This window comes from Episyrphus balteatus, chromosome 3, assembly GCF_945859705.1.
Source record: "Episyrphus balteatus chromosome 3, idEpiBalt1.1, whole genome shotgun sequence".
Lineage (NCBI taxonomy): Eukaryota > Metazoa > Arthropoda > Insecta > Diptera > Syrphidae > Episyrphus > Episyrphus balteatus.
The window spans coordinates 79,004,684-79,018,815 of record NC_079136.1 but is presented as its reverse complement, the minus strand read 5'-3'; the positions used below and the strand labels follow the sequence as shown (position 1 = coordinate 79,018,815).

Genomic DNA, 14,132 nt, shown 5'->3' with positions numbered 1-14,132 from the left:
CAATTTGTATTTGTATATAAATATATACGTACATACATACGTAAATCTTAATATACATGAATTTAATATTAATTATTACTTAATGGGAAAACAATTTCTTCGTACAAATGTTTGAAACATGTATTTAATGTTGAGAAAAAAAAAATAATTGTTGATGTACTTTTTTCAGTTTAAAATACTAATTAAAAAAAAATGTTATGCTGTAAGACGGATTTCACGTCAACAACATATAAATATTAACAAAAGTTCATCAGATCAATTATAGTTGTGCCCTTAATTATAAAAGTGGACTAAGTCACTTCTAAAAATGGCATCAAATCTAGCCTAAAAATAATTATTATTTAAGGGGTAAAGTTTATTTAAAAGCGGAATTGCAGTAAATACATAAACTTCTTTATTGCTCCTCTAGTGATTTCATAAAAGAAATATAATTAAATCGTTATAAGAAAATTATTATGTAAGTTTTTCTTCAAACAATGCAAAAAGTGACTTAGTCCACTTTCATAATCATGGGCACAGTTAAACAATATGTTTAGTTTACCAATTACTACCGTCCAGAATTATATAAAGAATTATATAAAATGAAGATTAATTATTTGACTTCTTGTTCTAAAAAAAAGTGTTTATTATCTTTCATTTTTGTTCTCTTGAAATTCTGAACGGTTTCAACAATAATGGATTTGATATTTTATTTTTCTAAACGAATATTAGAAGAAAATTGTTACCGATGTAGGTACGAAAGATAAAACTGAAATATAAACTTTGTATACTTTCAAATCTAGATTATTTCGAAACTCAATAAAAAAGTAAAAATTTTTGTTTGGCAATTCAAGTCATTTCGATATTCAATGTAGTACATCAATTGAAATTACAAGTTTTAAAATACTTCTTATAACTAACTTATAAAATACTTGATATTAATAGTTCATCATTAATAACATCATGTTCCTGAGTCATATGCACATCCAAAAGTTCTTGTGTTGTCAGAATTCTATCACATATGATACATGGAAATCTCTTCGTATCTTTTTTTGAAACCTTCTGCTTACTACTTGTATTTGGCAATGCAAAAAAACCCTCAGCGTGCGTTTTCAAATGCGCTTTAATAGTATATTTCTGAGTAAAAACCTTGCCACAAATCTCACATGGATACATTGGACGATCCTCCTGATGAATGATCATATGATGTTTAAATGTTCTCTTCGTTTTAAACACTTGCTGACAAACGTGACAAATTAAAGGATCCTCTTCAGCTTCATGATTCATTTTGTGATTATAAAGAAGATTTGTTTGCGAAAAACGTAAACCACACTTTTCGCATTGAAACTTCTTTTTATCCCAATGAATTTGCATGTGTCGTATAACGTGCGAACGACGACTGTATTTTTTGGGACAATATCGACATTCGGTTTCGGTTTTGCCTTCGTGTATGTTCATGTGGAGTTCGAGGTATTCCTCGTCCTTACAAGCAACTCCACAAACTGAACATGTTACCAAATCTATATGGACTTTAAGGTGCATTTGCAAGGCTCTATTCGATTTAAAAGTATCGTCGCAACTGGTGCATTGAAATGAAAGCTTTTTTGAATCTTCACTCATATCATTGCTATCAGATTGATCATCGTCGTCGCTTTTTATGGAACATTCGCTAGCAACTTCGTCTTTAATAGATTCAGAATCATGATGATCATGCTCTTCGGTAATTATATCAAATTTATTGTCTTCACCATCAACAGATTCCATATCGGTTCCATTATTTAATCTTTTAATAGCTTTTTCTAACATTTGGCCTAGATCTTTTTGATGAGTTAATAATTGAACCATTGTTTCATCGTACTTTGCTAGTTTTTCAAAACATAAACCACAAACGGTGGAATAGTAATCGAAATTAAAGTCTTCTTTAATGCATTTGGCCAAATGCTTTAGAACCGATTTTATTGTTTTATTGGATTTTGGCATATGTTTTTTATCAATTTCATAGAATCCTTTGTTGGGATCATTAATTTTGGAGCACAATAAACATCGTAACAACATTTTTGGGAAATCTTTAGATTCCATTTTAATTTAATAAACACAAAATTATAAAATTTTGTTGTATTTCGAGTTATTCAGGGATTTGTTTACTTATTTTTCTTTTGACGTTTCTGTTTTATGAAATAAAATGTTTGTTCAATGACTTTATCTGACTGTTAAGTTTTTGCTGTTCAGTGAGGTTTTTCTGTTCTGAGGTGTTCTAGTTTGCTGTTTATTGACGCTGTCTGGAACAGTTTAGAACAAGATTTTCTGTTGTTGCTTTTGAGTAAGATCAGGTAAGAACAGATTTGTGAGAACTGTCAAAAGCAAAGCTGTCATTTTTTGTTTTATGTTTTGACTTGGATGTGTGAATATTTCTCGTGTCTTCGTGGTTTTTATGCATGAATAATTTAAAAAAAATATTTTTAATCATATTTTTCACAATAAAAACACAAAAAAAGGAAAATATAAACGAGAAACAAAAAATTCACACAATTTACAATTTGTAGTTTTTTTTATTTTGACAACTACTGACGTTTAAATGACTGTTCTTACTTGTCCTGACGTTTCTCACGAACTATGCTGTCATGTCCTGTTCAGATTAAGACAAATCCTCATTGAACACCACTAAAATGATGAGTGTCAATTATTAAGTCTGTTCACTGACGCTGTGCTGTACTGTTCTAGGCAAAAAAGTACAGCTTTTTGCTGTTCATTGACTTTTTTTCTGTGCTGAACTGTTCTAGTTTGCTGTTCATTGACAAATCTAGAACAGTTTAGAACAGGATTTTCTGTTCATGCTTTTGAGTCAGATCAGGTTAAAACAGATTCGTGAGAAGTGTCAAAGTCAAAGCTGTCATTTTTTGTTTTTGTTTTGGTTTAATTGTGCGAATATTTCTCGGGTGCTCGTGGTTTTTTATAACTAAAAAACAATTTTTAATTATATTTTTCGCAGTAAAATTACAAAAAAAATAGAAAAAATAAACGAGAAACGATAAACAAAAAAATCATATAATTTACATTTTGTTTGTTTTTTTTTTATTTTGACAACTGACGTTTAAATGACTGTTCTAACTTGTTCTGACGTTTCTCACGAAACTGTGCTGTCCTGTTCTGATCTAGAAAAATTCTCGTTGAACATACTTATTTTCTGATGTTTTTTTTTGAATTTTTTTATTTGTATTTTTAGGTCAGTTCAAATTTAAATTTTTTTTGTATACGACCCTTCAAGAAAGAAAACGGAGTTCAGAAAAGACACTCCGACCTCCGACCGCGAAAGACGGGGTTGCACTCACGCACTTGAAACTTTTTGTATATGAACACAAAGTCAAAGGTGAAAAAACCAAAACATATAAAATCGGCTCCGTGGTGATTCTAATTTCCATACTAATTTGAGCCGCCTTCGGACCAGTTTCTGCCTCGAAGTCGGACTCAGCTCCGCCGAGCGGATTCGGACTGAGGACGGACCTGTTTGCTTGAAGGGGATTTAGGGCTAATCCCTTCAAGCACACAGGTCCGACCTTTTTTCCTGATTTCGGATCAGAAACTGGTCCGAAGGCGGCTCTAATTAGTATGGAAATTATAATCACCGCGAAGTCGATTGCATATGTATTGGTGTAGTGAAAATCTCCATTCAAAGAAAACGGAGCCGAAGGCGGACCTGAGTCGGAGCAGCGAAAACCTACCAGAAAGAGGAATAAAAAAAGGGATGACGTTTTTTTTTTCACTTAAGGCTTGGCCACACCGGAGGGTACGTGGTAGAGGTACAGGAAACGGTACGGGTATTTGTATGGAAAAAATTCCAAACTGACACATCAACGTTCGGGTGTGGAATTTTTTTAATACAAATATCGTTGCCGCTACCCGTACCGCTACCGCGTACCCTCCGGTGTGGCCAAGCCTTTAAACTGTTTTATTTTTTTTTGTTTTCTTTATTTTATTTTCACAAACACAATTTTTATTTATTATTATTTTCTGGTGAAGGCCAGCGGCAGGAGAACTCGATGTATTTCGAGAAATTGTGGATGTTGAATGTATGTGGGTGCTGGTGTGGCGTCAGGTTGCCGAAGAAGATTTCCTAAGAAAAACACAAAATGATTAGTTTATTATTTAAAAAATCACTGCGCGAGCACACTCACCCATATTTTATGGATGAATTCTTTTTTTGGCTTAAAATGATCCCATATTATATATTTAATATATATAATTTAATATTAAACAAGGCGAGACACGACACGCCACACCCACAAACACTGCAAGAAAAAAAAATAAAATTAAGTTGACGCTTTGTTTTTCTGTTCCCTTTGTCTTTCCTTCGTCAATTTTCCTTTTCGCACTTTTTCACCACGATTCTCGTTTGACTTTTGTGTTCATACACAAAAAGTTGCAAGTGTGTGAGTGCAAGCCCGATTTTCGCGGTCTGAGGTCGGAGTTTCTTTGTTCAACTCAGTTTTCTTGCTTGAAGGGATAGCATGTTTTCACTAGAGCCCAAGTGAGATAAATAGCCAAAACGCGCGCAAATCTGAAAATTCAGAAACAAACTTCTGAACGCGACCAATTTAAACGTCAAAATTAAAATTATAAAAAAAATGTAATCAACTTTATTTTGTTTTCGATAAAATTATTATAATTTTCTAACTACCAAAAAAATTCGCATACAAAAATTGTTAACTAAAAATGTTAAAGTGCATTCTATGCTCCCATCAAATAAACTCAAATTTGGGTTACTACAATATTGGTGATACCATCATTCAGTACTCCAAAAAAACAATCAAAAGCATCCTCATGCATTTGTCCAAATGCATACAAACAGATCACTGTTTTGAAGATAGTTCTTGCATTTGTAATCCCTGCTATGATAAAGTAGTAGAATACGATCAAATAATGATTCGACTCCTCAATTGCCAAAAAGAATTATCCAAAATGCTTGAAAATTCTTTAAAAGTCTTGGATGAAACTCAAGACAATCAAAACGATTATGAAGAACTTGAGGAAGATCAAAATATAAAAGAAGAAAATCAAAATATAAAAACTGAAGAATCTGATAGCAATAATTCGTTTAATAATGATACTAACGATAATCAAAATGATTCCGATCCAGAATCATCCATATCCGAACGTTTAACACATTCTTTTGATTGCACAATTTGTGACAAAAGTTTAAAAAGCAAAACATCACTCAAGAATCATCTTGAGTCCCATGCTACGGCTGTTAAATGTAAAATATGTGGAGCATTGCGCAAAGACGAGGAATACCTCGAACTGCACATGAATGTCCACGAAGGCAAAACTGAAAATGATTGCCGTTATTGCCCTAAACGATATTCCCGCCGTGCCAATGTAATTCGTCACATGCATTTGCATTGGGATAAAAAGAAATTCCAATGTGAAAAATGTGGTTTGCGATTTTCACAAGCTAACATTCTTTATAATCACAAATTGGTGCATGACGCTGAAGAACAACCTTTAATATGCAATGTATGTCAGCAAAGTTTTAAATCAAAGAAAACATTTAGGCATCATATGATTACGCATCGAGAAGATCGACCAATGCATACTTGTGAAGTTTGTGGCAAGAGGTTCACGGAAAGGTACACTCTTAAAATGCATTTAAAAACACATATGAATTGCGATGATGGTGTGGAAGTAGAACCTCCGAAGAAAGTAGTTGCTCCACCAAAACAGTTTCCGTGTATAATATGTTCGAAAGTTCTGGGAACGTTGGAGAGCCTTGAAAGTCATAGAGCTAAAGTACATGATGTTATTTCTTCGGATAGTTTTTTTCATAATAATTTTTGTTAAATAATTTTAAAATTTTTCATTAATCTTGTTATCAATTAGTTTTGTATTTCTGATAATATGTACATTTGTGTGAATAAAAAAATAACCATAAATTGACTCAATAGAAAAACGGCTTAGATTGATTTCATTGACATTCATAATTCATTTTTATTTATGCAATAAAAAACAATTAAAAATTAAAAAAAACTATGTTTCAATTATAAACCCATAACATTGTTCAACAAGATCTTGCCACAATAAACAAAACAAAATACTTTTCTAAAGGTCTTATGGGAGCTGAACTCGAATCCCTAGTCAGAAATATTCTATTAGCCTCTGTCTTTGAAATAATCGTTATAAAATGCAACACATTAGAGTAGGTATAACATCAAAAACAGTCAAAGTAACGTTTCTCGCATTTCATAACGGTAATATGCAATAATAAAACAGCTTTCTGTGCTTGTAATAGAACAGCGCAGATCCTTTTTTCATGTTTGACAACGTCTGAACGCCAGTTCTTAGTTCACCCCGTTCGGCTTTTGACATTTTAGGAACATTGGTGATGGGATAGGAAGGGATTTTAAAAGGCATATCATTTAAATTTAGCTAACTATGCTCTCTTTTGTTTTTGTCCAAAAGTTGTTATGATTAATTTTTTTCTTAATTTATCTTTGCAATTGATTGCTATTAGAACACTTCTGACTAAAGATTCGAGTTTAGCACCCTTAAGACCTTCAGAAAAGTATATTTTTTGTTTTTGTAGCAAAAAAAAGTTTATTGTAAAGTGTAGTTTTTTCGGCTGGATAACTTACAAAATGGTGCAGAGCGCTAAGTTTTTGGTTAAGAAAACAATTTATATACATACCTACAAACTGCGCTATTAGAAAAAAATTATACTTTAGCAAAAAGTTGTATCATTGTATTTTGTTGTATCAGTTGTTCGTCCTTTGTTATTTCAAGATCAAGAAATTCATTAACGGGGTACTTTGCCAATGCAGAATTTTGTCCCACAGATCAAAAGTGATTGTTCTTCGTTTTTATAATTTACGACAGTATAAAATCCTGTTTAAATATGTAGTTTGTACGAATCAGTTGATCTTCCAAGTGGGGTCAAAAATTATGCTATTTTTTTTAAGTTTGCTCTTTAAGTCATAAATATACAGGGTGATCCAGGAGCAATGTATGTTGGGTAAACACAAGAAAAAAAAAATCGTATGGGAAGGGAAGGGGGTTTATTTCCCCTCGTTTAGTAGGGAGGGACATTAAAAATGGCTTAGTTTGAAAAAAAAAATAACGTTTACATCTACAATAACGTGCTAGGGTCAATGTGGGTAAATGTAAACAATTTCATGTCTTTTTTTTCTTTCGACTTTAGATTTTTATATGTTTTCACGGAACAACTTGAATGGTATCTTCAAATGCAAATATGAAATGATGGCAATTCTTCTTTATAAATATAAACAAATATTTCCCAAATTGTTTACATTACTGTCAAAAATGGCATGTTTACAAATACCCCACCATGTTTGTGTTTTTTTACAAATTCGGGGTAAATGTAAACGGTGGTTTAAAATTTAGAATTTTCTCTTTATCATATGGATAACAACTTGAAACACGTTCAAGAAGGTATTTGACAAAAACTTTTTCAAATTCCAATAAAAGTTTTTGTTTTCTTCCTTTGATTCTTTATATAGGCGCCCAATATGCATCCTGAGCAGCTCTGAACGTCATATTTTTTGTTTTTTTTACGTCAAAGACCGGTTTTGCATCATCATCCACTGAAAATGATGGTGTTGGCTACTTTAAAATGTGACTCCGCGGCACTTTAGCAATAGTTATTGACTTAAAATACGTTATTTTTATTAAAACCAATAATTTCAGCAAAAATATATGTTTATATTTACCCCCAGAATACGTTGTTTACATTTACCCATTATGAAAAATATTCTGGGGTAAATGTAAACACATGCAAATCGACATAAATGTCCTGTATTTTAAAATTTGCTTGTATCACATAGAATCTACATCAAAATTATAAACAAAAAAGTATTTGCAAATTATACTGACTTAATTGAAGGCTTGGCCACACCGGAGGGTACGCGGTAGCGGTACGGGTAGCGGCAACGATATTTGTATTAAAAAAATTCCACACCCGAACGTTGATGTGTCAGTTTGGAATTTTTTCCATACAAATACCCGTACCGTTACCTGTACCTCTACCGCGTACCCTCCGGTGTGGCCAAGCCTTAAATCTGCAAAAATATTTAATTTTTCTGAAAGACTAACGACTTGTATGGCACTTTAAAAAATTATCTTTCACGGAAAACACGCTCGTCGAATGAATTCTCTCTTGACAGCAATGAGCTTGACGTATAAGTTAAAGGATACATGCGTCCGCGATTTGTACTTATGTATGCATCAAAGAGATTTAACTTAAGCTTGTTATGAGCCATGTTTTCATTTACCCCTGTTTACATTTACCCACATTGACCCTACACCTTTTTGTAAAGCCAAAATCCTTTTCTTTTATTTTCAATAAAGCCATTTTAAAAAAATTGATTCTCAAAATTTAAATTTCGAATAAAAAAAAAAAATGTAAAACAATTTTTTTTTCAAAATTTTAATGTAATTTTGAGCACACTTAAGACTTTCTATCGGCCGATAGTTTAGTCGGGTTGGCTTCCTAGTGTGCGCACAGGCAGCCAACTAAATAGTCGGCTAGGTAGGAAATGTTTTTAGTTTGAAGGCAATTGTGTGGAAAACAAACTTTTGTTTCGATCAAAAAAACTTTTTGATCGGCGGATACTCAATCGTTGTAGTGTGCGCACTCTCATACATTTTCATTCTGATTAAGAGACCAACTTAATGTCGTTTTCGATTGGAAACACTCAAGAATTCACTCATTCTGAAATCCAATAAAACAGTTTAAATCGCTTCCACTCAATTCATTTTTTTTGTGTTTGTGTATTTTTCTTTGAAATTTCAAATGTCAAATATTCATATTAATTTATTTTTCTTTCAAAAAAAATCTTTAAAATTGTTCAAAAATGTTAATGCTGAAAAAATTAATGGTGAAGTTGGCTTCCAAAATATTTTAAGTAAATTTAAAAATTAATTAAAAAATTTATTTCGAAAAACAATAATTTATTTCAAAAAATAAAAAAAAAACATTGATTGAGTGATTAATTTGACTTTCAAATATTCATGTGTTAGTGCTTTTTGAGTGAATTCCGATTTTAAATCGAGAAGAGAATTTCTCTTCTGAGAAGCGTTTTGGCTGTCATATTCGTGTGAATAAAACACTTTCAGAAGGCTTCTGAATGATTCCAGACGCTTCCGGAGGGCCAATCGAAAACGACATAACTGTCGCCCAAATGAAAGTTTGTAGTGTGCGGGGGCTCTAAGTGAATTATTTTTTAAAATTCGATGCTCTTATTTCTTTTTAAACAAAATTATGATGCTTATAACATTGGAAGCAAGAATCTAAAGTGTCTTTGAGAATATCACGGTTTAAAGGGTGTTTTTTTAATAAAAAAAATTGACTGACCAAACCGCCCTAATGAAATTTGGCAACAACGTTCCATTTGCGATAGAAACAAAAAAAAAAGAAGGAAGGGGAAGTAAGATTTTAATGAGTTTTTACAGTTGTTCAAAAAAACTCTAAAAAAGGAGCAGAGTAATTTAAGTAAAACTCTGGGGTCGAATTACGGCATACGTTCGTTAACGTATGGTTGCTATGTGTCCCTATCTTTTTCTACTAAATAAATAGAGACACAAATAGTAAAAACGTTAACGAATGATCGTAATCGTATGCTGTAATTCGACCCCTGATTTCAAATTCCTTAATACTTATTATATTTTTTTTTTTTCAAACTAGTGCTGATTCATTTGATCAAAAACCTTGATTTATTGCGAGTTTTGTAAAATTTAAGTTATATGAGTGTAACGTGAATAGATTTTAGCATTAAAAGACAATAACAAAAAATAAAATAGAAATATTACGTATACACCACCGTGGCCGGAGAGTTGTTATTTATTTATTTATTGAATCAAGCTAAGATTCTAGCGTACATAATTTAATTTATCAAGAATTTTCATGTAAATTATAAAAAAAAAATATTTTTAAAGCCAGTATTTGAAGATTAAAAAGAAACAAAATGCCGTATTTACACTCTTCATGTTTTCATTCTTTAGGTAATGAAATAGTTTTTTAAGCCAAAACTACACCATGTTGCCTACAATTGAAACTGCTAAAACACCTTATTTTTTCTCATAGAAAATGACCCTTCAAAAACTGAATTTCATACAAACCGGATATTTTTGTCACAGTTTTTTACGATTTCTGAATTATTTGATAAGAAGGAAATACGGCCTTGTTTTTATTCACTCCTAGTTTTTTAAATTAAAATTTTCATTAATTAAGTTATGGCTTGGCTTTTTTTATAGTTTAAACATATTATTCTGTTTGTAGTTGGTACGATAGTGCGTTATACATAGAGGTTCAGAAAAATATATTAAATGTCATGGGGTAACATTGAAGTTAACGTGAGACAAAAAAGCATCAATATCACCATTTATAAGTTTAACAGTTAAAACATTAAAATGCAAACGAAAGATAGGTATTACAATTTGAATTCAACAAAACATGATTTTTCAGAGCAAAAAAAAAAAACACAAACAAAATAGAGGCCTACGATCAAAGAGAAATAAGAAACAACAATGTGGTTTTCGAATAAATGTGTTTATTTTTGTTAGATTTTGCTCTGAAAAACTTTGTTGAATTCAAATTATCTTTCGTTCTAACTTCAATTTTTGGAAGCATTTTGTTTGAAAACTGTGATTAAAAAACTCATTTGTACGCTTTTACTTTCTCTATTGCGCTCTCTTTTCTTGGCGAATACTTTTGTTTCTAAACAACACTTCTAACCACTGAGCTACAGTGGACAGAATGAGGGTGGTTGTTTAAATTTTGCTTTTATTCTCAATGTGTTTAAGAAGAAAAAATGATTTTGAGTTCAAAAGGAAAATCTTTTTCTGTTAAAATCAAAAACCGTGTTTAAAGCAGAATTGCAGACATCACTAAATTATTTTCCAGATAAAAAAGCTGGTAGGTACTTATTTATAAATTATAATTCATGTCATTTGAAAACGAAATCATTTCAAATCGAAATGAAAAATGTATCAAATCTTAAAGTCGCATTGCTTTAAAAACAACAAAATTCTTTAATTTTATTTATTATTGAATCTTTTCTTCATTATCATTACTGTTAGCACTTTTGTTTTCTCTAGAAAAAAATTTCATACAAATCATCAAATTTCTCAGTAGATAAAAACATTAACTCTTTTATTATTCCATAAATTCTGAAAACAAAAAAAAAAAATCTTCAAGCTTTCACCTGTAGGAGCTATGCTATACTCATTATTATCAGAAAATACCACCTGTGCGTGAATTTCGAGTGTCCTCAAGCGAAAATTCGAAAACATGCGCAACAAAAATCTTCCCTTATTCAAAATAGAGATATATCTTCTCTTTTTGTATATATTTTGTTTATAAATTTTTATAGGCAACATCCCATTACCGCAGCTATCTCGAAAATGAACATAAAACGAATGTGTATACCTACCCACTTTGATTTAGTATTTGGTTTAAGATATCAGTCGATTATTTACACTCGAAGATTTTGGTCCTTCATTCGTGCGTGTTCGTAGATTTTGGGCTGCAAGGATCTCTAGAACTATAGTGAAAAATTATTTATTTAGTCAAAAAAAGCAAAAAAAAGACTTAGCATACAAAATTTACTCTTCTTATAACTATATCAAAAGTATTTTGGCTTATAGCAACAGTTTGATGTATTTTTATGGTAATTTATCTCTGTTCGGAAAGCACCATTCGTTGTTGGATGTTTTTATTGTCACTGCTTTATACTTGGTTCGGTAGTTCTATAATTTACAAGCAAGGTGCAAAAAAAAAGTTTACTTGTTGATAGTACAGAATCGAATTAACTTTTTGCACTGCTCCCGAGAATAGTTGTTGTTGTATAAAAGTGATTTTCGTTGGACATTATAATTCATGTTGGAAATGAGCTACGTGAAAATTTATTTATGGGTTAAGGGACATCAAAGGACACTTAATGTACATTTTTTGTGGAATTAGATTATCTTGTGGATCGTCAGGAGGAAGGTGCAAATGATTTTCTCCCTATAAATGATTTTTTTTTTATAAATTTGGCAAAGGATACGGTGCTACATTGAATTCTTCAAAGTAAGGACTATAGACACATAGGAAGAGAGCTTGGTGTTCTTAAACGTGGTAAGTTCAGTAACGAAGTTATGCCTTAACTTTGTTTTATCATCTTCGCAGCAAGTGAGATAATAATGGAAAATACCTTTTGATGATAATAAATATCTATATACCTTCATATCTTTATGACTATAGGCTTTGTGTTGATTTAGTAAATTTAAAAGTATATTTTTTCTAATAAGAATTTTCGTGCACGCATAAAGAGGGATAGACGGTTATTTGTGAATATCAAAGTAGCCGACGAGATGGAAATACCTAATATTTATTTTCAGTTGAGTGAACTTGAACTTTGTTGAAGATAGTGGCAAAACAAAAGAAAACAAAAATTTATAGAAGTAAAATATTTTTCTCCTGTTTTTGATAGAAATTATTTTAATTTTGTTTCACAAACATAAAATTAATTTATGATAGTGATTTTTCGTTTTGTCTCGTAATAAAGGTTTATCTTTTCAAGGTCAATAAATACAAAAAAAAAAAAAATACAGACACATTCTTGCTTTAACAGTTTAATTTTCAAAGTTTTTCAGGATTTCTTTATAATGCTTAATATATTTGTTTTATATTAAAAAGGAAGGTATTCAAATTGTGTTATCTTTTTTCACAGAAGGTGTTTTGGTACTAGTTGCAAATCCTTTCATTTCCCTCAAAAAATACTTTGCCACTTGAAAAATTAAAAAAGACTTCACTGTCGTACCATATTTTTAACAGTTTTTCGCTGATATTTTAGCTGTTGTTGGGAAGAGTTGGGCTTAAAGTACCACTTTTTTTAAGAAAACAATAATTTAAATTAAAAAAATATAACAATTAAAATAGAGAAAACTATTCTCTAATAAGTTTTTATTCTTAAAAAATATGCACTGTTTTTTGTTTAAATATAAATTAAGATAAATTGATATTAGTGAACGAACCCCACTGAACAATATTTTCTTCTTTCACGGAATTCTTTTGTTTTAGCTGCTACTGTTTACCCCTGTTACTTCAAGTCCTGCTTACCGATTCGGTTCTCAATGCATTCAGAATTATAAAATAAATTTAAAAAAATGTGCCATATGGCCAGATTGCATGGACCTAGTTTGATCAACCGTCTCCAACTCGCATACTCTTGCATATGTGGTTTTAGAAAAAGCGAATAAAAAAGAACACGTATACGCCACAGTGCACTTTGTCAACGTTCAAATAAAGTGAATTACAATTGTGGCCAAGATGCTAATCCGACTAAATAGACATTAAATAAACATACACTGAGGGAAAAAATAAATTAAAGTTGAAACGTTTTTGTTTCAAAGATGAACTATTTTGATTTATGTGACTTTAAGATACGAAACCATCAAAAATCAACCTTTTTTCCTCGTTGATTTTAAAATGTTCATCTTCAACGCAAAATCATTCGGAATAATAGTTAAATCAATATGGTTTTCATTGTTTTTACGTTGTTTTATGGTGGCTTTTCCCTCAGTGTAGAAACTCCATTATTGAATAAAATGTTCATCTTCTTGTCGTCAGTGTTAATAAATAAACAGAAAAACAAAATCCTTTCAATTAATAATCGAAAATTTAAAAATAAGCAGAACTAAGCATACCAAAATTTTGCTTATTTTTAAGATATTACAAAGAGAAACAATAAAGAAATACAGGCCTAACCTAAAACAAAACCAAAACAAATAAATGATAACATTTTTTTTTACTAAAGCTTTGGTCATTTAGTACCAAAAAGTCTTTTTCAGGGATGTTGGGCTATGTAATACCTTTATAATCCTGTATAGCAGTGTTACTTCTATATATTTACAAATATTCAATGATAAAATTTAGCACTGTAAGTGTTGCCGTTGTTTTTAAATATTTTTTCATGATTCTTAAAAAAATTTTTTTTTTAATTTTCATTCCCGTAAAAAAATCGTTGTTAATTTTTGGCGCAAAGTAATTAAATCATACTCTTCATATTTTCTATAATTTATTTAAATAAGATATTGACAATATTTGGCATTAGTTTGAACGGTCTGGCGAGTAATATTCATATGAATTTGTTATTTTTTACACA

General features: G+C 30.8%; 3 protein-coding genes across 4 annotated transcripts in view; 2 read left to right on the top strand and 1 right to left on the bottom strand.

Annotated features, from left to right (window-relative positions):
- Positions 1 to 240: 240 nt before the first annotated feature.
- Positions 241 to 2,291, bottom strand: LOC129914086 (serendipity locus protein delta-like). The gene has a single exon (XM_055993147.1). It carries the CDS (start codon positions 2,056 to 2,058, stop codon positions 901 to 903), a length of 1,158 nt encoding a protein of 385 aa, XP_055849122.1. The 5' UTR covers positions 2,059 to 2,291; the 3' UTR covers positions 241 to 900.
- Positions 2,292 to 4,555: 2,264 nt separating this feature from the next.
- LOC129914088 (serendipity locus protein delta-like) lies at positions 4,556 to 5,949 on the top strand. The gene has a single exon (XM_055993149.1). It carries the CDS (start codon positions 4,690 to 4,692, stop codon positions 5,812 to 5,814), a length of 1,125 nt encoding a protein of 374 aa, XP_055849124.1. The 5' UTR covers positions 4,556 to 4,689; the 3' UTR covers positions 5,815 to 5,949.
- Positions 5,950 to 10,763: 4,814 nt separating this feature from the next.
- The window catches only part of LOC129914082 (phosrestin-2-like), a 63,493-nt gene continuing 60,124 nt past the window's right edge, over positions 10,764 to 14,132 (top strand). Inside the window, exon 1 of one of the 2 annotated variants that reach the window (XM_055993142.1) lies at positions 10,764 to 10,900. The gene's annotated coding sequence lies outside the window, so the exon portion shown is untranslated. Of the gene's footprint in view, positions 10,901 to 11,479; positions 12,104 to 14,132 lie in introns of those variants that run through there. The other variant, XM_055993143.1, reaches the window with a different exon arrangement.

What these genes read in the sequence shown, in the direction of transcription:
- LOC129914086 (XM_055993147.1), bottom strand. Translation starts at nt 2,058, where the DNA reads ATGGAATCTAAAGATTTCCCAAAAATGTTGTTACGATGTTTATTGTGC.
- LOC129914088 (XM_055993149.1), top strand. Translation starts at nt 4,690, where the DNA reads ATGTTAAAGTGCATTCTATGCTCCCATCAAATAAACTCAAATTTGGGT.